Genomic DNA, 24,234 nt, shown 5'->3' on the forward strand with positions numbered 1-24,234 from the left:
AATGAGATGGAGAAACATACGCGGCCGCAGCGAGGGTGATTCCCCTTTGTGCGGCTGGTGGCAGGAGTCGTAGTCTGGGTGAGAGTTACACAAAGGTCAAGGCGAGGTGCTGTGGATGCGATAGCTGACACTTTAAGAGCCTCACTGAAATAGTTCTTGACAGTTTTCCAGCCCAGCAAGTCTTAATGATGATGATTGCGAGAACCATATGAGATCAAAATCTTTTTAAATAAAAGATGCATGAATTGAGTCCAGGCTGGAGAGTGTAAGCGCGTGCCCCTTGCGGACCACGTCTTCTTGTCTTACAGCGCTAATCTGCATGGGAAGGTTGGAGGAAGAAGCGTTCTGACACCACATAGGATGAATGACACTCTATTCCTCTCGGTCTCCATTAAATAATTCCTCCTTTAATTTAGTGAGGGTAAAACATGGGGATTACAGATGGTTCTGGCTGGGCCTGAAAGTGGGGTAATCAAAATAGACTGCTGTGCTCATCCACGAATATTAGGAGCCAAGAGATTATTACAGCACAATTTATTTAATGGAGGGAGCCCAGGGAGGATGTGCGTGGCCGGTGGGTGGAAGGTTGCCTGTCATAGTGGCAGAATGATTGAACGGCACCGTGTGACCTCGCCGGGCACACTTGTATAGGCGTGCATGTGATCACAACTGTAAAACAAAGGCCCTTTTCTCCACCCCACGTGTGTGTGTGTGTGTGTGTGTGTGTGTGTGTGTGTGTGTCCCCTCCTCCTGCTGATATGTCATTTAATTGAGCTTTACGTATTAGGCAGAGAGCTGAGTTTAACCTTGGCGAAGTGATGATAATCTCGAGGTGAGATTATATTGATTGATTGGACATCATATACATTTTGAAAATGGAAAAAAAAAAAAAAAAACCTGCCGCTGAGAGCATTTTCTGTTAAGTGCCACATGTCACCCAGCTGGAAATGCTTGATGTATTTTTTGGTCACCTGACAAATGTAATGTTGTCCTTCCCGCTTCAGCATCCTCTGCACTGCAACATCAATTTATAATCTCTCCAGGTGGATACACAGCACTAGTCAGCCAAGAACCGTTCTCGAGTTTTTTTTTTTTTACTCCTCTTTTTAGCACATTTTCAGTGTCAAATGTATTTCTCCTGCTGCTGGACAGATGTGATTGTTGTCCCACTGACCAGAGATAAAGATGTCACTTTCACTTATCTCAACGTTTCAGGTCGGTTGATGGAGAAAATGTGCATTTTTGAACAAACGATGGGCCCGTAGTCCAGTCACGTTTCGAAGAGGCTTGTGTGTGACGTTAGAGTGACTGAGACCTCTGTGGACCTTTCTGTATTCCTGTTGACACATTCTGCTTCTGGCTGTGCTACGGCGTTATTTTAGTACCACTTCCTGTTCTGGAAAAGAGACGAGTGCAAAAAAAAATAAAAAATGAGAGAAAGGAAAAAAAAATTAGGTGTCTCCTCTCTCTCTCTCCGTGCAACGACCTGACACATTTCCCTTGTTGACTTCACCTGTCCACTCTGCTCATGTGGGGAAGATCTGAGCAGACAAGGAAGGTTACAGTGACACTTAACATATGAATTGTGCAGCTGATTGTAATTCCGTGGAGACATGCAGCGAATTTTTGCAGCGACGCCTTGCTGTATGGTTCCTTATTTTACGACTGTGACACAGAGGCGATTGTTTCCCATCTAAATGGTGATGTAAATCTCATTTTGCACGTTTAGTTTTAATTTCAAATCTGACACCTGACACGTAATCAGCGCTGGTCGAAAAAAAGCAATCAACATCAACACAGATTATGTAGGTGTAATCTTCCAATGATACCCAAGAGGGCATTCTTTACTGTGATTACAGGAAGTCATTCACACTTCTACATCATCAACAAATTGACAACCAGACTTGGGGATATTCACTTTCAGCATTGCTTTTTAGTAATCCGTGTGTGATGATGAACAATTGATAGCACATAAGAAATGTTGAAAGCAAGAAATAACTTGGTTGCCAGCAATTAAGCCTGTATTTTATGGGAATTGTCAGCATGGTGGGAATAAATAATTAAGATTGCCAGGGTTAAACCTCCTGTTCGCTATCGATTCTCTCTGATGTCTATTATTCAGGTCCAGGCACACTGTTTTTCCACACAGACCTTGGGAGAATAATGTTTGCAACTACTTTTTTTTTTTTCAGTTTGTTTCTTGCCTAGTTAGGAGCCAGACGGTGGGATTTACTATTTTTAACAATGCAATGAGGGTCCAAAACACAATCACTCACATTATACGGAATCTCAGTGCATTACTGTTTCTGACCTGAAACACAAACCGGTCTGATTTATGAAAGCCCCAGTCCTTTTGTACCTCATGCAGGTTAAAATAGACTCACATATTAATTGCAAACTATATTTTGACCCTGATTTGTCCTTCAGCTGTAGAGAAGTGGTATGCTGAGAGACTGCTAAGTGTTTTATTTTCCCCAAGAAATGACCCAGCGTGTCACGGATAGTTTGGATATTACAATAACCATCTCGCTCCTCCCCTTGTGTTGACCTCTGTATGCACGCTGCAGCCCCATCTTGTCCGTCCCTCCTCGCACACGTTCTGCTATATCCAGTACAGGTTGACCTTTCCAGCCCTGCCGGTGTCCCAGGTGGATTCTCACACCCCCTGTCTCTCTGAAATTGGATTGCTTTTTTTCCCCTATCAGCCCAGATAGGAAATGGCCAAGATGTCAAACTGGCACTGATACGCTGCTCCAGGGGGTGGACACAAAAATGAGAAACACCATATTAAAAAGCACTTTATATTTAATGTAAGAGGCTCGACGTTACAAAGACAGCTTCACGGGAAAGTTCAGAGCCAATTAGTGGAATGTGCCAGGAACAATAATCAGTTCCACCTGCAGGTGATGGACGAAAATGCGCCACGTAATAGTGACAGTTACTCAGCGCCTAGACTGTCATTGCATTTAATTCTTTTACTACTTTCTGTCTTTCTTATTATGTGAGAAATGTAAGAAAACTCTCACGGTGATAAGATCGTATAGTTTTTATGATCTACTGTGTAAATCTGTGTTTAACTAACTGCAGTTAATAGCATGTATAGCATTAAGTCTTTTACAGAAAACCTTCAGTCAAGGAGACCTAAATTCACTAAGTACCATACACTTACATTTTCATCTGCAAAATAGAGTTTTGCTCTGTGCTCATTTTATAATCTGTTGAAAAGTTACTAAAAGTTTATTTGATTGACCCAACTCCATGACAGCTACATTTATGCTTATGAAGAGAACAGAAATCAAACAGAAAATAAAGATGGTAAGTTGACCTTCAATTAAAAAGATTTAGTCAAATAACAGTTCCCAAGATCAAGTATAACATTTCATGCTCAGATCATTTTGATATTTTTATATGTGTGATTGATTAGAACCACCTCATGTGTTGTGAATAGATTCCACATCTTACAAGTGATCTCATTTTATTCACTCATTTTTTGAAGTAATTTTGAAGTTACATAAACCGAAATGAGAGAAAAAATTGTGAGACGGTATGGAAAATCTTTGTAGTGGAGTTGAGATATCAGGGAAAGTGAGCGCTCTAGATATAAAGATCCTCACACACCGGGTGCTTAGAATTCACCTGCGCCAAATTAGTCCATTTGCTAATCTCACATCCGTGCAGAGCAGACATGGCAGGGGGATGACATTTCCTTCGAGGACCTCTCCACGGTTTACTCTGTAAGAATGTATAGCAGACTGAAGCGCTTTGGAAACAGTGGGGTTTCCACTCAGAGAGGACCAGAGTCCAGTGCGCTGAATAAAGAACTCTGTGTGTGGCTGGCGTGATTCACAGGAAATGCTTCCCTGGATCAATGTGTTTGGCCTGGCCCTGCCACACACTGGGTGTCTAGAAGACTCAGACAAATGGCTGGATTATGAGACAAGGAGTGGTGAGAGACAGATTGTTCTCTCTCCTCTGCCATGGGGGGAGGAGGGAGGGATCCTGAATCATCCTCACCATTTCCATAGTCGATAGCATGTCCTCTTTTTTACTCACAGCACAGCAAAGTTAACCAGCGTTGGATTGAATAGGGAGGCAGCAGCAGCACAAGTTGTTGTGTATAAATCCGACCCTGACCCTGTTTAGCATATACAATCAAGAAATGATAGAGCTAACAAATAAACATGATAAACCCTGCCCTGTTTGGTTTAACAGTCAGATAAGCCTCTGCTTTTGCTTACTCACGCAGACCAGCAAAAAAAAAAAAAAAAAAAATCAGATAAACCGCGTCTCCTCTCCAATTTGATTTGATTTCATGCTCCGAGTTTTCAAGTGAGGGTTTTCCATCAGCCTTTAAGCTGCATTAATTTAGCGTTTATTTACCTCTGTTTTTGTGCAGTGTTGCTCCAAAACAACAGTGCAGGAGGAAAAAAATGATGATCCCATCCTGACATGGATATCTCCTCATACACTCCCCTCTCCATGGTTGTCCCTGCGCTTCAGTCTTAATGTGTTGTACAGAATCTCATTTTCTTGCACTGTTTCCACATTTTCTCTCCCCCCCTCATGTTCTCATTTCAATGCCCTTCTCTCCTTGTCGCCCTTTGACCTCAGATCCCCGTTTTTCAGAGATGGATAGAAAGGGCTTTCACTGTGGCTGCTCCATTTGCTGATTGCAGCAGCTGAACTGGTGAAGATAATGGCCCAGTACTGGTGCAGCCCAGAGCAAGGGCACAAGGTGATGGTGTACAGTGTGACCGGCTCCTGATATTATAGAGAGTACACTATCTCAGGACTTCATCTACGTTAAGAGAAAGCCCACCGCTACATCTCTCTCTCTCTCTCTGTCTCTCTGTCTCTCTCTCTCTCTTTACTGGCTCTCCTCTGTCCAACAGAGGAGGTTAGTACGTTCAGTCGGGAGAAACTGGCCAGTGTCTCTGTGGCTGGCTGTCAGGGGACTCCTTTGACATGACCCCAAGGACCTTGTGGGAGATAACAAGGCATCATGATAAAACACAGATGCAATTAGTGGCAGGATGACAGCCCATGACGCTGGAGTGCAGATACTGGCATATGCTAGTAGGATAAGTGCATGCTGATGGCACCGGCTGGAGAGCTTTCTGTCCTTTCAGTGTCTTCTGCTGTACAGCCCTGCCACTCACGGTCTGTCTGTGTTTTTTTTTTCCCCACAGAGGACACATTTATTTGCTGACTACCGTGTACAGTTTTTGTTCCTCGGAGCAGATAGGTAACAGGTCGCGCTCTGGGAAGCTCTGAAGGACTCTACAGGGCCGCAGAGACAAGGACAGGGATACTGAGTAGCCACTGGTGGCGCCAGGCACCAGAAACAAACCCCCCCCAAAAAACCCCACTGAGATGAGAAGGGGACAGGAGACACAGACTTAGCTACTTCGCAGCATTCTCCTCCACGGGCTCCCTGATTACGTCTGGTCAGATCGCAAAGTGGCTCTGGTGATTTCTTGATTTAGCCAGGGCTCTTAAGTGCACACTTCTGAGCTATTCACACATCAGAGCAGGTTTAGGCTGGACTTATTTCAGTGAGCGGATCTGGGACATTCCTCAGTGTTTTGGACTGACGCTGTGGAGTTTAGAGCTTTTCACTGAGATGGTTTGCCCAGTTTCGGACCTCTGAACAGCTGCCTGCATCATTTTAAATGAACATGTAGTGAAATGAGACAAGGAATTAAGTCAGTATTATGCTGCTGATTAGATTCCAGTTAAACCAATAAAAGAGAATCATAATTGAAGGAAATTAGAAAAAATATCATCTGACCGAATTAAACTGCAACTTACAATTATTTTCAGTATTTATACATGTACTACTTGTTTTTATAAAATTTCCCAGATCCTAAAATTCCTTCTTGACAGTCAAAAATCCAAAGACTCTTCATTTATTTTCATGAATGACAACGAAAAGCAGCCAATCTTTCCAGTTAGGAAACCGGAACCAGGAAATAGTCAACATTTTTACTTGTGTAATTACTGAAACAATTAATTGACCATCAAAATATTTTAATTATATTCTTTTTTTCTGATTAATTGATACATACACAATTTGTTGCAGCTCTAATTATATCATGAACAATCACATACACCTAATACAGACACCCAATTAATACCTGTTGTTCTATTTGATCTATAACCGGACACTTCATGCAGATAGATAAAAATGCATGCTAATACAAGCCTAAAATATGTCATGGAAGGAATGTGATCGGATTTGCATTACCACATCTGGACACAGTTCGGATCTTATGTAGGTGTAAACACAATCTGTACAACGTCCTGGTACCTGTGCACACCATAACAAATTGTTAAAAATGAGAGAGAGAGCAAACAGAAAAGCTGAAAGTTACTAAAGCTCCAGTTACTAAAAACTCTATCAAATTTTATCTGGTCACAGAGTAGCCTATGTGCCAGTTCTGCAACAAACCAGGGCAACTTAATATGATATTTTAGTACAAAGAGAGGAATAACTTAATGTCTTACAAATGCTGAATGTACTAGAGGGGACAAGTGATTAATAATTTGTTAAAGACCTTGTTTCACAAAGATTCTTAAGTTTCCCCTAAACTCAACAGCCCACAAAACTCCCAGATTTTTTAAGAGAGTCTGAGGCTGATTTGCAGCCATCGTTTTTCATCAGGATATCGTGTCCAGACACAGATCACTTGATAATGCCAGGTGCAAATGGGGCGTAAATGACACACTTAAAAGACATAGTCCAGAGTTGGACCTGTAGCTAACGGCACCAGAAACCTGTTTGTCAGTTGATCATATTTCACAGAAATGACTACTGACCACTGAGTACTGATCCTAGATTCAGTTTCACTGTGCGATTCCAAAAAAACGTTGATCCATTTCAGAGTGATATCACGCTCCACCCTCATGCTTCCTCCTTCCTTTACATTTGTCAGTTCTTCCCTTTAATGGGTCAGAGCTCTATTTGTTTGAAAATGTTCCACTGCAGCGGATTTGACATTGTCTTACGCATTGTCTTTCTCCTGGCTGTGTTGAGTAACAGTCCTAGACAGCTTTAGAGGTGAATGAAAAATCAGACGCTGTCCCCTTCCCTTGATGTCCTACCACAGAACCACTTGTAATCTTATTTATGGATCTCTCTTAGCAGTGTTAGGTAAGGTTGACTCCTTTCAGCTGATTTAGTTTCTCCTCTCCTCTCTGTAGGTATTTAGTAAATCCCTCTGTTTTCTCATAGCCTAAGGTTGGGGAGATTTGCCTCTCCCTCTGATGAAATCTTCTTAGCCTTGGTTTGAAAAAGCAGTATGCCTCACCTAAATATAGCCACCTGCAACTGCACAGCCCCAGTGTCAGTGATGTGCTTGCAGTGTGCCTGCTGGCTGTGCTCAGCAAAGACAGCGTCGTTATGACAGTTCATTGGAGCGGGTGACAACAGAAATAGGATTAACCCTTTTAACCTGTTTTTTTTTTCTCCTCTTAGACACTTAATTCTCACTGTGTTTGCCAACTGGCTTGTTTTAAACCAATGGGCTGCACTTTTATGGGCAACAAAGAAGTGTTGCCTTTTTTTTTTGGGTCGTTACAGATGTTGTTTTGCCATGACAGACTTTATCAAAGATTGCTTCCTCTTGCAGCTAAGTGAAGCTTATGTCGTACAAAAGCATGCTTATTTTTCACTGATATCATTCATTCAAAAATGAACTCACTTCCTCTCCTATGTTGTGGTACACTGTCCGCCTATGAGGTCATTTGGAGAGAAGAGGGAAAGTGCATGGTTTCGATGGTTGATATGCAGCGCTGAGTGACCATCGCTGATGAGCTGCTACCTCAGCCCTCAAACGGTCAATCTCACAAAGTACGCTGCATGTAGATCGACAAATGAAATGCAGCTATTTTTATATTCTTTGTCATGGCTGTTGGTGTTATTGGTGTATCAACATCTCTGCTACAAGATTTATATTGATATTGATAGTACGTTACAACCCTGATCAGTCTAGAAAACTGTCTAAGCAGAGAAAATATTGAAACCATGTCTAGGTAGCTCAGAATGAAACATGGCGTTTGTGCTGTTGATATTTAACCTGAGCCAGAATTTCTCAGGCATATATTGAGTCAGTACTTCTGAGCAGGACCCCTGATAACACAACCACATCTTCAGAGGAAAAATGGGAGCCAGCACACCCCCACATGCACACTAATACATTATTCAAAAGGGAAACTGCTTTTTGATGCAAAAACAGATACATTTCAATCATTTAATCAGCCAAAACCACATTTTTACAGTGCACAGACACTTAGCTGGTGCCCTTATGGAAGTGCAGTCTGGGAGCACCCACTGTTCTTGCTGCTGTTCCCATTCAGTCAGTGTGGCGCAGCATAAAGGCAGACACTGTTAAATGCTGTCTTCCACTTGTACCTGACATGACAGATGATCTGCTTGCATGCTTTGCCATCGCTCTCCCAGCATGGAGGCCGGCAGATTAAACATCTGTACAAGGGAAATGTAAACAAGTGTCACGTATGCATGCCAGCACAAATACAAACATATACTCACTTTATAAATAGATCCTCGATTTGAATATAGGGATCTCTGAAAGTTAAGTGAGTCCATCTCAGGCTGTTTGTGGCTGCTCTCACAATCCCTTTCAGGTAGCCCGGCTGGCAGGGTGAGGAGAATGAGAGAGGCTTATCGTGTAGTTAGATGCACTCTGAGGGTGACAACATGTTCCTGCTGTCCCCGGTCAGCTCGGCAGGGACCAGAGTGGGCTGTGGCTCCGTCCCCACTGACAGCAAAATGTCAGGGCTCCCTTCATCAGTACATTGTACTCTCAGCACCACAACAACTAAGGTGTGAGCTTTTTTGACGCATATTTTCCTCAGTGTTTTCCAGTGTTTGGCTGCTTTGCTGGGCCTCATTTTTTATGAAGTTTGTTACACACTTATCATGAAAACCCATCGCCATGTCGGCCTTTACTTTCACTTAGGCTCAGGTCAGATTTTTTTGTTTTTGTGGTCTGCCATTTACTCCATCGTCATGCTTTGATCACATGAACACATGCACGGGCTCTGGCCAGATTTGTGGTTTTATCTTTTTACTATCACATTTTATTATCTGAATTTTTCCTACAAAAAATTGTTACATCTATTTTTTTTTAACTTAAAACGAAGAAAAAAAAAAAGATTGATTCATGTAGAATAGCTTTAATAAAACTTTAATAAGACTTTTTACAATACACACATGCCTGAGCCAGCAACATGAACAACAGCAGAGTTGTATTCTTAATCAATTCTTACGTTCCAAACTAGCTGCAAGACATAAATTATGCAAATGTGGGACATGAGGACATAGTGTGATGTCACAGAATTAAAGCCGGGGCTACTCACAAGGTGTTTTGTTTCTTGTGTGAGAGAGCAGCTTCTGTTGGTGCAGACTTTGACCTTTTTAACTTTCAAGACCTTTAACATGCTCCATCAGCCTATGTAGAATAAAGCATAATAGGTCTCCTCTAACAGAAAGTATATTTTTGTACACTTGAGTTTGGACTAGATTAGTCGACCCGAATAACATTGAAGAATATGCTCATATTTGTTTGAGATGTGATATTTCGCTCTCACTGAACACCCAGGAATATTACCTTCATTTCACCAGGTTCGGGTCGCTGCATTTTTCTTTCTTTTTATTTCTAGACAGGTGGTATAGCACCACACAGTGTGTGAGTCTGAGATTTGGGATGCACACAGAGATATGGGATTGTTTAATGCCTTTGAAATGTCCACCTCACATCACGCACTCGCCAAACTGTATTTATAGAACAATGTTCTTCTATGTCAGGGTCCCAGTGCATAGTAAAACACAGTAAATGGATCCCTGCTATGTTTAGGTAGCCTGACCTCCATTAGGAGGCAACCGCAAGAGTGAAAGGGAGAAATCATGAGTGTTTACTCTACACATGCATGAATGCACACACACATACACACACACACACACACACACACACACACACACACACACACACACACACACACAGCACATGCATGTAAAAACTCTATCTAACCCTATAGAGCTGTCTGAAATTCTGCATACTGAGGTATTTTCTTATGCAGAGAAGTCCTCCACCAGTTGATTGGTTTAACAAATTAATGATTAGATAGTGCAATTAAAAAAGTGCCCTGATCTGACTTGTTTTCTGTTGTTTTTTGTTGGAACATGTGCTGCATTATTTTTCACATTTCTTTCTCAATGAGCGTAGAGCAGCTGCTGTTAATCTTACCAATCCTCACATCCCTTAGACAAGCTGGGCTTACTCAAACAGGTGGCAGCAGTAGCTGTGTTCTGCCAGACTGACGTCCAAAGGTCTTAAACCGCATTCTGTCTTGTTATTCCTTCTGCAGAAATGTTGAGGAGCTCTCCTCTGGCACTACTTTACCATTTCCCTCACTCCATTTCCTCTCTCTGTCATTCGTACAGTGTCATACAAGCTGAGATATTTCCTGTAAGGTTTGATGTTTTTTTTGTTTTTTGTTTTTTTCTGCAAGCCAGACTTCCTTGTCTGGCCCTCAACCCAACACTGTTTTTCTTGTGCTGAAAGATACCCAGTTATTGGACTCAGAGTCAATTTATTTTTATTAGCCAGGCTAGCGTCATGGCTCCAGGCATGTCAGTGTTTGTCTGCATCGTCAAATCAAAGTCTGTTTGTTCTAAACTTTTTGACCATCTCAAAATCTATTACAGTCTCGTCAGCCTCAGCTGTACTTTGTGGTTAGTGCTTATTGGTAAATGTCACCATGCTAACGTGCTAAATCAAAGTAGTGAACATGGTAAACATGCATGCTTAACTTGAGCATGTTAACATGGTAAAGATGCTCATGTTAGCATTTAACTTAAAGAACCAGCCAGCAGCCTTGTTAAACTGTTAGCTTGGCTAGTAGACTCACTGGTTATAGTTTTTATGACTTTTTCGGGTTGTCCGTCCATCCATCCTATTCTCCTGAATGTGATATTTCAAGAACTCCTTGATGTTAACTACTACAGGACTGAAGGATGAACTGAGGTCACTGTGACCACACAAAAATAGGATGAAAATACGAAGTGAAGACATTTTATATCCGAAAGGTCACATGTCAACTTCACCGTTTTACGTAATATTCTGTAAAAAAAAAATAAATGTTGGGGCCAGTATTCAACGCTACACCTCAACTGGACTAGTATGTAGAGGCAGACCTATGAGTCCTTTGTACGACACAGGCTTTTTTTTTTTTTTCATTCTCGTTACCTGTGGTATTCTGTATCATGTTTAGAAGCATCACATACAATATGCCTACATTTGCCAAAGCTGCATTGGTTTGGAGGGAAGATTGTAAAGACTGTCTAATATTATAAAAATTTAATCCCAGAAAAAAGTTATATTGGTTTGGTGTGATAGAGACATGGGAATATACAGTTCCACACAATGATTATGTGACCTCAACACATGGATTACTCAACTCAAGGAAGTTTTAAGTCTCTTCAAACATTTTTTTTTACTACTGTGAACTGAACGTAAGCTGATAAAAATCTTAAATGCTTTGGTGTACTCAAGTTTTGTAATGAACTTAAAAAGATGCATTATGTGTGTTGATACAAAGAGTAAAACAAAGGCAGGGATTTGCAGTTGTTGCTGTAAGAAACAAATAATCTCTCTTTGCTGGCAGAGCCTGTCAAGTGTTTGTATGTGCTTCACAGCTTACTAATAGGATGTAAGTGTGCTCCCAGCGCACAGGCCAACAATATTTTTAATATCAGGGAACATGGCAGTATAAAGAACAAATGTCATTACCTATGTTTGCCTTTTCTTCCTTTGAAGTTTTTCTTGTTCTCTTGGGCTTTCAGTCTTAACATGAGCAAACACAGTGGTGGCAAGGTTTGTCTAAATATAGCTCCACTTGACAACAAGCTGGAACAGTAGATACCCCTTTACTTTGAAGAATTCCAATTACTGTCACTGTTTCCTCAGTGTGTGTGTGCAGCAGACGTGAAACTGATATGTGTGACTGTGTATACTGTATATTTATGTATGCATGTGTAAGCATGAGACGTTCTTGTAAACTGTAATCTGAGCACATTACACCTCAAGCGTCTGCTACCAAGCAGCCGCTATGTACTTTTTGCGAGATCGTACAGTATTATTTATTTAAAGTGATGTGAAGTATGTCCACAGATGTATCCTGTAGATTCTCCAAATAGGCAACTGTGACAAACAGTGACAAGGAGGAGACAGTGCTGGCCATTACTGATGTCCCCTTTATTGCTTCGTAATGCAGCAGTGAAGGAGTTTTGGCAGAAAAACAGAACGTTGCCAGCACTGAAGAAAAAAACTAAAAGTATGAGATCTGAAAAAGTCTGCACCATTTGAAAGATTTCTTTGATAGCAATGTTGAACATCAGTGACTGTAGTAGCATCAATGGGGATATCAAAGTATACGAGAACATTTTTTTAAAGTGAATGCTTTGGTAGCGTTTCATCACATCTCGAAGGACTTTAGAAAGAAAAGGCCACTTTCATCAAAGAAATGAAAAACTGTACATCACCCAAAATAAAAAAAAAATAAAAAATGAAGACAGGGCCAAAAAAAAAGATGCCCAAGAAAATCTTGGAGGAAAAACTTGAAGACACCTTTTTATTTTTATCTGTATGTTTCTGTTCTGTGAGGCAACTGTACATTTTTACTCACCTTGACCTGACTAGGACCAGAGGTCTTTATTTATGTTGTTATTAACATACTGTTAATCACCATGAAATCTATAGATGTCAGAGGCAACAAGCAAGTGAATAGCTGTAATTACTTTTGCCTAACAAGAATGCTTCCTAGTATCCTTTCTTCCTGGTATCCTTTTTTGCTTATTTCCCATGATCCTGCTCTTGAAATTGGTTTTGCAGAGAGACCAGATCTTTGTGTCCCAGTTAAAGGTGAGTGGGTAAATCATCCAAGCTCACTGGGCCCGAACCCCTCATGGTGCAATCTGTCCACGAGATACCACCCTTAACACAAAAGAGCCGATCTGGATTCAATTACCAAGCCGGCAGAGAGTACAATTTATATCCAAACTCTCAGGCACGGAAGATGGACGAGGTCACGGTACAGTTTGTAATTAACAGTTAACCCTCATTGACCTTTGAGCTGTGATTTACAGTCCAAACACAAATAGCTTTCATGTCAAGCTGCCTTCTGGCACGGTGTGGAGGTTACGTACGTATAGGTTATTATGCTATCCTTACACACCGTGTGATTATAAGCTCGCTTCCGCCACGCTCACACAACACCCAGAGGTATTTAAGGTCAAAACAGGATAGTGATGAGACACACAGTGAATCACATCACTGGTTGCTCTTACAGGAAAACAAAGTATCCGTCCGAAAATCTGTGGCTTGATAGATAGATAGACATTTATTTACTTCTACAATGTGTGTCAAGCAGTGGCAATGAGTGTTGGTTTTGGGTTTGGGTTTTTGGTTACACTTATTATGAGTATCAGTACTTCAACAAGCAAACTACAAGTTGGTTTTAAGCAGCTGCAGCCAGCTGGACCACCAGGTTAGTGTTGGTGTTTAATGCTACTAGCACAAGAACTTTAGACCACTGGAAGAAAGAAGTCATCAAGCCCAGGTCTTTCACACAAAACATAGCCAAAAAAGGCTAAAATGGATGTGCTTGTACTTGGGCGGCCATTAACATACCTGGGCAGACTGCTCAAGTAAAATATGTGTGTGGGAAGCTCTGCCTCTAATTGGGCAGTATGTTGCTCAAAGTTGGCCGTAGCATTTGTACTAACTTTAGCATGTCTTTAACCATCCTATCACTGCCTGTCTCCATTTCTCTCTCCAACAAGGTTTTACTGGGACTTGACCATGCTGCTGCTGATGGTGGGCAACCTCATCATCATCCCCGTGGGCATCACGTTCTTCAAGGACGAGCACACGCCCCCCTGGATCGTGTTCAACGTGGTCTCCGACACCTTCTTCCTCATGGACCTGGTCCTCAACTTTAGGACGGGCATCGTCAAAGAGGACAACACAGAGATCATCCTGGACCCGCAACAGATCAAGATCAAGTACTTGCGGAGTTGGTTTGTGGTGGACTTCATCTCCTCCATCCCCGTGGACTACATCTTCCTCATCGTGGAGACGCGCATCGACTCGGATTTCTACAAGACGGCGCGCGCCTTGCGGATTGTCCGCTTCACAAAAATTCTAAGCTTGCTGCGACTGCTGCGCCTGTCGAGACTTATTCGCTACATCCACCAGTGGGAAGAGGTAGGAAAATGTTCCCCGATGTGTTTGCTGTGCTGATTGTCGCCCACTGTCTTGTATGATGTGTAAAATGCATGCTGGTTTTAGTTGTCCTTGGCAAACTGGATTCCCTGAATGTCAGCAAGTGAATTCACACAAAGATGCAGAGATAGAGACAATTCCAAGGAAATCAGTTATTGACAATCATACAAGCATGCTATTTGATGAAGCTCGTCAAACACGCAGAGCTTCACTTCCTAAATCCAATTATAATCCAAATGGTTATCCCCATGCTGGGGAGCTGCTGCAAGTATGTTTGCAGAGCTCTGCACTTTCCCCCTTTCCCCTGGGAAGGAAATATGGATAGATGCTGCTTCTGATTACATCCACTCTTGAAAGGAGTGAAGAGGCTCTTTCGCCGTACCCCAGTCACCGATAAGTTGATGAAGCCGGGGTTGTTGATTAGCATTTTTCCCTCTGTGTGAGCATCCAGCTAGCAGTGGGACCACAAAACCCAGAGAGCCATTGCTGCAATACAAGCATGATTATAATTGCGGCAATAATTAGAAAAGTTTCCATCGCTCTCACTGGATGGATCTTGCTGTTCAGTCCCGGAGGTAAAAGGTGCAAAGTGAAGCATCAGAGTCTCAGCGTGGAGTCAACAAGAAGGCACGCCACCGGAGGATAATGTGGGACAGTCGGGGCGACCATGTTGGTCAGAGAGCTGGGTAATTTAACAAATGCAGCTCACGAGTAGGAGTGCTTCTTGGAGGATCAGTGCTTCGTAATAAACTGCTGTTTGTCATTCCACATATCCTCCCTAAAAGCAACCAAAGCCCCCTTACAAGCTTGTATTTCTTTGAGGCGTCAGAAGTGCGGGTTTGAGGCTTTGGCTTGGGGTTTAGTGTCTCTATGAAGAGTACTTGGACACAATCAGTGTGCGTGGTCATAACACAGATGTTAAAGTGTGGTGCTGCAGCTCATACTGTCGTAGATGTCAGGGATCAAAGCAACATTTTCAGTTACGAGTCAGTTGTGTACCTCCTGGCTCAGAAGAAACATTTTGTAGGATAGACGGACCTTGCACTGCTTGTGAACAATTTGTACGTCTCATAGCACATTGAAATTCGTATGTACTAAAGTCTAAGCTTGTTGTTACCCAGTACTGTCCGGATACATTTCACCCAATCAGTACTACACAGTACAAATACCTGACAATATACTTTCCTCATGTTTTCCAATTCAATTTCACTTGTGATGGTGACAGGGTTCACATGTTTACTACAGAAAAACAAGTTTAAAAAGATAAGTCTCAGTCTACAATTGGGGTTTTTCCAAACACCTGTGCTGGCTTGGCTTGACTCAGTTTGACTGGGCATGTCAGCCCAATGGCAGGGATTCGCAGTTTCGCTATAACAGGGCCACCTGCTTGAAGGTGTTACTTTAACTGATGACATTCTTGTCTTGAATAGTGGTTGTCAGTGTGGCTGTAAATACTTCCCTGCACTGTTATTGAGCAATAGCTGTTAACCAAGCTCCTCTAGTACAGTTATAAATGTTTAATGTCCTAGAAATTGTTCCCAATTAAAGTCCTTCCCTATTGAGTTATTTAAAAAGCTTTTGAAGCAGCACATCAGGAAACATTGTGCTGTCATTGGAAACTGGCAATGGACAAGTTTTCAGCTTCAAGGTATTATTATGAAGCAAATGTTGCTTGCACAGTGTAATGGATAGATAGTAATGTAACAGTCAGGGTTTACAATGGTTACCTTTAAACATCACTATAACTATACAGCCGTGTTTGCCACCGGACACATGGTCACCCAAGAAAAGGAAGGTTAACTGACGAGTTTGAGGAAAATGGAAACAATCCAATTGTCTTTGCAGCAATGATGCCCACAGTGATATCGCCTGGCTACACTAGGTTAGGAAAACTTGTCTTTTTCCTCTTTTACCTGACTCCTGGAATAGCTAAAAGTGAACACGATGAAACAAGAAAATAAAGCAGGTATCTGAAAGTACTTGTGAGACGTCAAGTCCAGCTTGGAAGCACACATGGCTCTGCGTGGCACAGCTCTGTTAAACCGGTAATGGAAACGCTAATCAGCATGGCACGGTTAGACACACCGTGGCCAAGGAAAAAAGACCCTTATAGGATCAACAAAGGCACACAGGGAAAATTTATTCATTGTGGGTTTTTTTTTTTGTTTTGTTTTGTTTTTTTTTTTGATATAGCTCCGTACCAAAGAGCCTCATTCGGCTTCAATGTTACTGAAGTAAAGTGCCGTTTGCCTTCATCAAAACAATCACAGTGATCAAAACAATAATTTCAATGTGAGTCTCTAGTTATGTGTCTCTCTTTGTGGCACCACTGATTAAAGTCCTTTAATTCCATTTATGAAAGGCACATAATTTTGTTTGATCAGAGAATAAGGAACATTTTCATAAATTAGGGCTTTGGCTCTGCTGTGTGTTTTGTATTGTTTGTGTGTGTAATATGCTTTGAATTAGGGTATTTTAGAGAGCACACACTGTGGACTGCTCAAGGTGGCACGATGAGTACATGGTCATCTTCTTTTAGTGTGAACTTCTGCCCTAATTTGACATTCACATACTTAGAACACTGCATTGATATCCATTAATTAGCTTGTTTGGACACAGCGCCACTCAGTTAGATGGTGGGTGGGTGTGCTCACCTGAGTGCATGGCATTACATGGACAATTGCAAAGGTTGAATAGCAAGCTGATTGCCAATCAAACATCCCTAGACCTGCCCAGGGGCATTCACAAAAAGTTTTCAAATATTCAGCTGGATAGAACAGTGTATATAAGTGTGCTGACATTAATCATGCAGGGCCTCTGTGATGCCATTTCACAGAGAGGAAAAGTTCAAATGATTCACTGGGGGAGACTCCCTTTGCCACCCTGTGCCGCCATGCATGTCTGCTGCTGTACTTCTGAGGCCAAAATGAAGGCAGGGATACAGGGATATGCGGTGTATGAGGCCGGCCGTCATTTGAAGTGGACATGCTGACAGCAAAGCTGCCACATGTGTGAAAAGGGGACAAAGGGAGAAGATGATGAAATGAGTGGAAGGACCGAAGGAAAGAAGACCTGCTGAACGAGCATATAACTTCTCAAACCCACCGAAACAATACGACAAAGAGAAGGGACAATACACTTGTGAAGCCAGCTGCCATTTACATGTTTTATATCCATGCGGGTGGTGTGTGTGTGTGTGTGTGTGTCGGGTTTGCTGATGAATGCTCGCTAGGCAGACAGAGTGAAAGGCCAGCTTTGCCTCAGCGCCAGAGTACTCCAGATGCAACCTCACAGAAATGTCATCTGTCACTGCAGAATAACTTGTCGCAGGGATATCACCACCTGACTGACTTTTTGACTTTTCCTATCGACGGCTACACTTCAGTCGACATGTATGTATCTCATCGCCATTTGAATATCGTGGTAACACTTCACACTGACCTTACTTTGGTCCATTCACGTTTTCCTTAAGCTTGTAATCCATGATAAAGTTGTATTCTGACATTATTTTTACAGTGTTGCACTGTAAAATAAAACTAAAAAGGGGTTATTTCTGCTGGTTTTCACAGCACATTCAGGCACATGTATGCAGGGTCCTTGTGATCCGTGACACGGCGCAATTTTTAGCCCCTGTAACACCACTGAATGCCATTCAGCGTCACTTGCCACTCTAAATATGGCGCTCTGACACGGCAGGAGCTGCAGACCTGTGAGGTCCCGATGTCCTCCAAAAAGGCAAAGCCGATTTATTTTACTCATATTTCACAAGTATCTGCGAGCTATAAATAGTGCTGCACAAATTCATTTGGTTTGTTATTGTTTGAGTTTTAATTTCCTCCCCCAGTAAGAAGTCACACAGAGGACACTTCTTCCGGGGAGTGTTGAATTCAGCTCAGTGAACTGCGCTGCATGGTTTAATGCCGCGTGGAGCGATACTGTTGGGAGCACATTTTAAAATTAGAATCTTTTCTCGTGTTCTCGCTGCAGTGAATAAAGCTCTTTAGGAATTTCGGAATGAGAAGAAGAAAACATGTGTACAAAAGAGATGGAGAAGCAAATGATACCAAAAGAATGAAAGTGAGGGACTACAGGTGAGGATTTGAGACGATATCTGTTTTGAAGTTGTCCAGAATAGATGCATGAAATCATAATGGCGTACTTACCACAGAGACTATATAGAAACCTTAGTGAAAAGGTGAGCAAGGTAATCATTTGCTGCCTCACACCCTTGCTCAAAATGGAAAAAAAAAAAAATGCACCCATGTGACCTGCACTTTCACAGCAGCAGGCCAGTCCAACACGTCACAAAACTATTTCATAATCCCTTTGGGGACAGTTAGCTAACTCCCACATGCAGCATCACCGTCAGTCTTTGCGTCAGTATTTTATAAGTGAAGTAACAACGTGTCCGAAGGGCATAAAGGTGCTGAATCTACTGATGTGAAAAAAATTAAATATCTTTAGAATTCCCTTCACTTTGGTTTTATGAAACCGTTCGACAGGTTGAGAAAGTAGGTCATAATCTCACATGCACACATGTACATGCATATTCAAGGGCAAATAGCTCATAGCAGATTGGATTGCAATCAATATATGTCCATTTGTTGTAACATGTATGTTTATGCTGGCTTTGTCTGCATGGACTATAGCATCTTTATGCGACCACACTGTGCTGCTGCGGTAGCCTGAGTCTCAGACATGTTGCCGCAAGACCACAAATTGTTGAAGTGTCCTTGAGTGTGATGCTTGACCCCTAAACTGCTCCAGCGGGGCTTCCCGGGGGACAACGAAGGGGATTTTGGGTCAAAGCAGCATCAAAAATATTCCAACTCAATGATGTGGATTTGAATGTGAGTACAGCTCCAGGAGTGATATGTAACTTCACACCAGACTGGCCAAGAACAACAATTTACACCACTGCATTCATTTAAAAGCTATAGTAAGTTGCTACTTTGCAGGTTGAGATTATTAACACAAAATGTAATCAACAAATACATTATGATGTAAATTAAACTACACAGCAGTATAATAAAGCTGCTGTTTTATAAAAAAAAAATTAAAATACTCTAATCTGAACTCCTCTAGCACCATCAGTTTCTATTTGCAGAACTAAACCAACGATCCCCCACCAGCTCATGAATCTCCTTCTCCTCTGTCCTTTTTTATCACAGCTGTCATAAATTAGCACTGATTGCTTCCATTTCCCCTCCAAACACTCTGAATTTTAAGAGTGTTTCTTTTTTACAACCCGCCGCCATGTTGGCAGAATGTTGTTTACAAACAAGGAGGTTTTTGGTGGCGGTGGCCTTCTGCCAATGGTAACATGGCCATGCATCATGACATTCAACATGGTGTGCAGATATCAATCACACCCACACACACACACACACACACGGAGCAGACTGCCGCTATGGCGTCTCCCCCATCTCCCTCTTGTCAGCTTCCTCTTGTCACTTTTCATCTGGATAAAAGACTGTGACCGGATATTCTCCTCATTGGAGTTGTCTCCTGTTGACGAACCAGTGACTTGGATGAGATTAGTCATCCTGTTAAATCAGATTCAAGGCAATGCACTAATGACTAAGCTCTGAGGGCTTCCTCCCATCATGCAGGATGCTTCCAACACAACCGTCTCGACTAGCCAGCCCAGTAAACGACGCTTTTGTAGTTTGGATGGAGATGACTTCATGAGACGGGCGCTGAGGTTTTACTGAAGTAGGGGCATGGAGTTTGAAAAACAAAGAGGAGGAACCTGAGTGAAGTTGTGTAGGAACCTAAGCCAGACACCTGTGTTTGTTGATTACGTCTATCTCTTTAGTACTGGCACCTTGGATTGTTAAAATGTTTGGCTCTGCCTGCCCAAGTGGCTGTGTGCTGTCAGTGAAATGCTCAGGTGCTGTGATAAAAGTTAGCAGCGTGGCTGCCCCGCGGGTCCCGAGAAGGAGCGAGGCGCCTTTCATTTCCACCCAGTAAATCTATACAAAAATATTTAAATAAGGTAAATCAGCTAATCAGCCCCCCACTCACTGACCCATTACCTTGGTTGAGGACTGGTCTTTCAGAGATAAGAAAAGCAGGAAGAATAGATTTAATGGGCTATTATTGAGTGCACAATGAGGCTCGCCAGCAACAGTGACAGGTCCTCAACACTCTGAATAAGCCTTGTGTGATATCAATACCCACAGTGGATTTGCTTAAAAAACTATTACACAGAAATGTGTAATCCTGCACAAACCCAATGGCGCGTCTTGGTAGGGAGCAGAGCGAGAGTGGTTTTTGTGATCCGAGCCCTCCAGGCCTGTTCAGACGGATGATGGAAGGGTGTTCCCAGTGGTCCCCTCCCAGGCCTACTTCTCATTCTCCACGTGCGCTCCGTCCACCATGACAGCATGCATGAGCATGACATTTTGGTCGAAGGCATTTATAGTGAGAAATCTAACCCCCTGCCCACGCAACCTGCTCCGGGAATCTGCCATCATCATCGTGGATGATTAAAATAACACAGAGACACGCACGTTGATTCTGTTGATAAACTTCATTACTCATCACCGGGAGATCATGTCTCACCCGAACACAGGAGGAGGATGCATGCACAAGGCAATTAACACATGAGTAAATGTAGTAAAAAAAACAAAAAAAAAACAGTTTATAGAGTAAGGACAGAAAACATTTACGTTACCAATACAGCCATCATAAATCTTTGATTTGTGTTTGTAAAATGACAAGATTGAATGTGGGAGAATTACAATTTTCGAGAGTGAAGCTAAAACTCAGAGACAGTGTTTAAAATTAGATATTTTTATGATGCATATGTGATTGAAACTCTGTCTTTCGGTACTTAAAATAAAATTGATGCTGAATCCACAAAAATACTAAATGATTATCACTGAATGACTAAATCTATTAGAGCATTAAACACAGTTTTAAATATTAAATAAAGAACTTCTACAGTTGAATCATGAAGTGAATAATGCGAACCAATTGAAGTAAATCAAACACATTTTTCAAATAAAGCGTACCACGTTGGGCGTAGCAGTGAAACTCTAAAAGCAAACGCAGAGATTTGAGGTGAAGGGACAAGTGTTGTCATCCGCTCAGCAAAAATGGCATCGGGGAGAAAGCAGCAATGACGAATTTTGTTTTCTCTTATGTGTCGAGACGCCGTCACGCCAAACATTCATCATCATTAGCGGGCGCGAGCAGCAGACACCAGATGCCTCGGTATATAGAGCTGCGTGGACTGTGTCTGGGCAGCTACCATCAGCACCGTGGGACATATGCATCTATTCTCTCACCTGGATCACGCTCTTCTCACTCCATCTGTTTGAGATGACTCGGCAGCTGCCTTCATCCGCTCGGTGCCTGTCTGGGCCTGATCGCTAACTCACAAGGATACAGATTAGGAAACGTAGGCCTGTGTTTGACCCCTGTCATGTTTATTCGACTGTATTTACTAGTTTTATTTGTCTGAGAGACACTGTGAGCGAATGTCTTTGATCTACCACTTGTATTAGTCATAGTAGGAAACGACAGTTTGTGTTAAAAAGCGGTGAAGTGGCAGTGGCTGTATATGTAGTAGTAGCATAGTTTAAGTCAGTGGTGAAATGGCGATTTAATCAAGTACTGTACTGAAATTCGAGGCACTTCTTCTCGTCTTCAGCTTCACCAGTGGGGAAGGAGGAGAAACCACTCAAACTGTCTGAGACTGTCTCAAAGTATAAAGCTGAGCAAGTGAACACAGCACTTGGAGAATATACAGAAAATGCTCAGCCAGAGTTGCAAGTTGTTTGTGGAGAGAAAAATCACTTTAAAGCAATTAACGTTGTTCCGAAGTAAAGATTTAGAGAAAATTGTGTGCTTCACTTTTAATGCTTGCTCTATAAAAATAACTTATTTGTTATTTAGTTCTTTCACACAGATGTTGCCTGGTTCTGTATTAACGTTTAAAATAAGTTTTATAGTAGTTTGCAAAAAAAAAGAATTGACATATATATAGATCCCTGGTTCTCGAAACAAACATATGATGACCTCAAAGAATATGAGGCATTGAAGTGAGTAGCTGAAATTAGCTCAACCTTAAACAACTACAGCAGTAAAATGCCACATACGCATGAATGCAACAGTTATATGAACACAAAAACATCAGCTCTAATAGTAAAATGCTGAGAACTTTATCAGGGCCAATATATATACACATACACACACACACACACACACACACACACACACACATATATATATATTAGAAATCAAGGAGACTGATAACCGATATTTGGATCTGATAAGCACTTTGCAGATCAGAATTATTGTGTGTTTATAGGCTGTTATTGACATTTAACCAGTCGTTATTGTTGTGGGCGAGACATTGTGTGTGAGGAAGCTGCATCTGACACCAAAGTAACACTTGTGTTATTGACAATCTGATAAAAAAAATATCCCTGATATCAGCCCTGATAGTGGTAGAAGTTCATCATCAATGTTTAATTTCTATTATATTGTGTGCCTTTAATATTGACTGTGGATAAAGTGGCTCTCCACACGAGTGGGCCGACCATTTACAGAAAAAAAAACGACTGCATCCATCACAAGTGCTTACAGCCATGTCGCTGCTGTTTCATTAGTCACGTTTATGAAACCACTCCATCGGCACTGACTTCCCGTAGGTCACGTGATCTAATGAATGCTTTTGATTTTAATAAAAAAAAGGCCAGCGGAGATATCTGCATGGCCTCTCATACGGAGAGGCCTAATGAGGGTAGTAACGAGAGAGTAACAACGAGACCCTGTAAGAAAGCGTTGTGTTGTGTCTCCGTGCCCTCATCAATCACAGCTCTCGTGTTTATGCTGATGCTAATACAGCCAGGCTCACTCCGCGTCCCTATCAATTAACAGAAAGTGGTCAGCAATCCATCATCCCCCATGTAACACGCCATGTTGTGGGACGCCGTGTGCGCAAACAGAGCGCCTGTGTGTGTTTGCGTTTAAATATGTGACCATGTTTACTGCGCAGTATGTTTCTTTGTTAAACATGCACAGACGATCTGCCGTATGTGGCTATTTTATCATTTACGAGAGTAGCAGGGAAGCTACAGAGGCCTCGTTCCTGCGCCGCAGTATAATGATCCTTTAATAATGATCCAACCCTCTAACAGAAGCAATCTCAGGAACAATTTTTTGTAACTGGAAAGTCTGTTCCTGCCTGGCACGGGGGGGTGTATTTGAATTGATTGCAGCTGTAAGGGGAGATAGGGGAATCACCTTCCTCCAGTGACAGTAGAGTTTGGGTTACAAACTGGAGATTTGCATGGCATTACCTGTGACAGTTCTCGCAGGCTTTATTCTCCACACAGTGTTTAAGTGCCGGAGGTCTTTTGAGGGCACATCTATAGTAGGATCGTAGCAGGAGTTATTGTTGAACAGTAATGAGTCATTCAGGCGGCGCCACGAGATAAAGAAAGGAGTTTAGCCTGCTTCAGAAATATACTGACACTGTAGAGAGCTTTATAGTATTCAGAGTATTGAAAGGTTCAAGGACGGCCCACATAGTGTGGTGCATGATGCACCGAAGGCAGTAGATCATTTCATACTCCATAAGAAGAGTTTAATTGCAAAATGAGCCAGTGTCATGCAGTATTTGGGATGGTGAAGTAACACCTGTTTATTAAACTCAAAAGTGAAAATGGTGTTTGTTGAAAAGGAAAAACGATGCAGTAGAAGGTGGGAAATCCTGACTTTTGAAATGCTCAAAGATAAGTCCTACATTTCCCACAATGCAGCCCATCAGAGATCCCCTCTGCTTGGTTAATTCCCACCATGAAATCATCAGATACAAGGCACAAGGTAATTTATTTGTCATTATACAACACGAGTAAGGTTTGTAAACTCCTTCCGGCTATATATGTTCTGTTATCTACATAACAGAACATAT

At 42.0% G+C, this 24,234-nt stretch overlaps 1 protein-coding gene across 5 annotated transcripts in view; it reads left to right on the forward strand.

Moving 5' to 3' along the window:
• Positions 1 to 24,234, forward strand: part of hcn4 (hyperpolarization activated cyclic nucleotide-gated potassium channel 4) — a 77,204-nt gene that overhangs the window by 11,990 nt on the left and 40,980 nt on the right. For 4 of the 5 annotated variants that reach the window (XM_037095399.1, XM_037095401.1, XM_037095397.1 and 1 more), the window contains one exon: positions 13,865 to 14,288. In XM_037095399.1, coding sequence (XP_036951294.1) covers positions 13,884 to 14,288 — 405 coding nt within the window. In that variant the 5' untranslated portion in view covers positions 13,865 to 13,883. Of the gene's footprint in view, positions 1 to 8,813; positions 8,846 to 13,864; positions 14,289 to 24,234 lie in introns of those variants that run through there. The other variant, XM_037095400.1, reaches the window with a different exon arrangement.

Source organism: Acanthopagrus latus, chromosome 4 (assembly GCF_904848185.1).
Source record: "Acanthopagrus latus isolate v.2019 chromosome 4, fAcaLat1.1, whole genome shotgun sequence".
NCBI classification, from domain to species: domain Eukaryota; kingdom Metazoa; phylum Chordata; class Actinopteri; order Spariformes; family Sparidae; genus Acanthopagrus; species Acanthopagrus latus.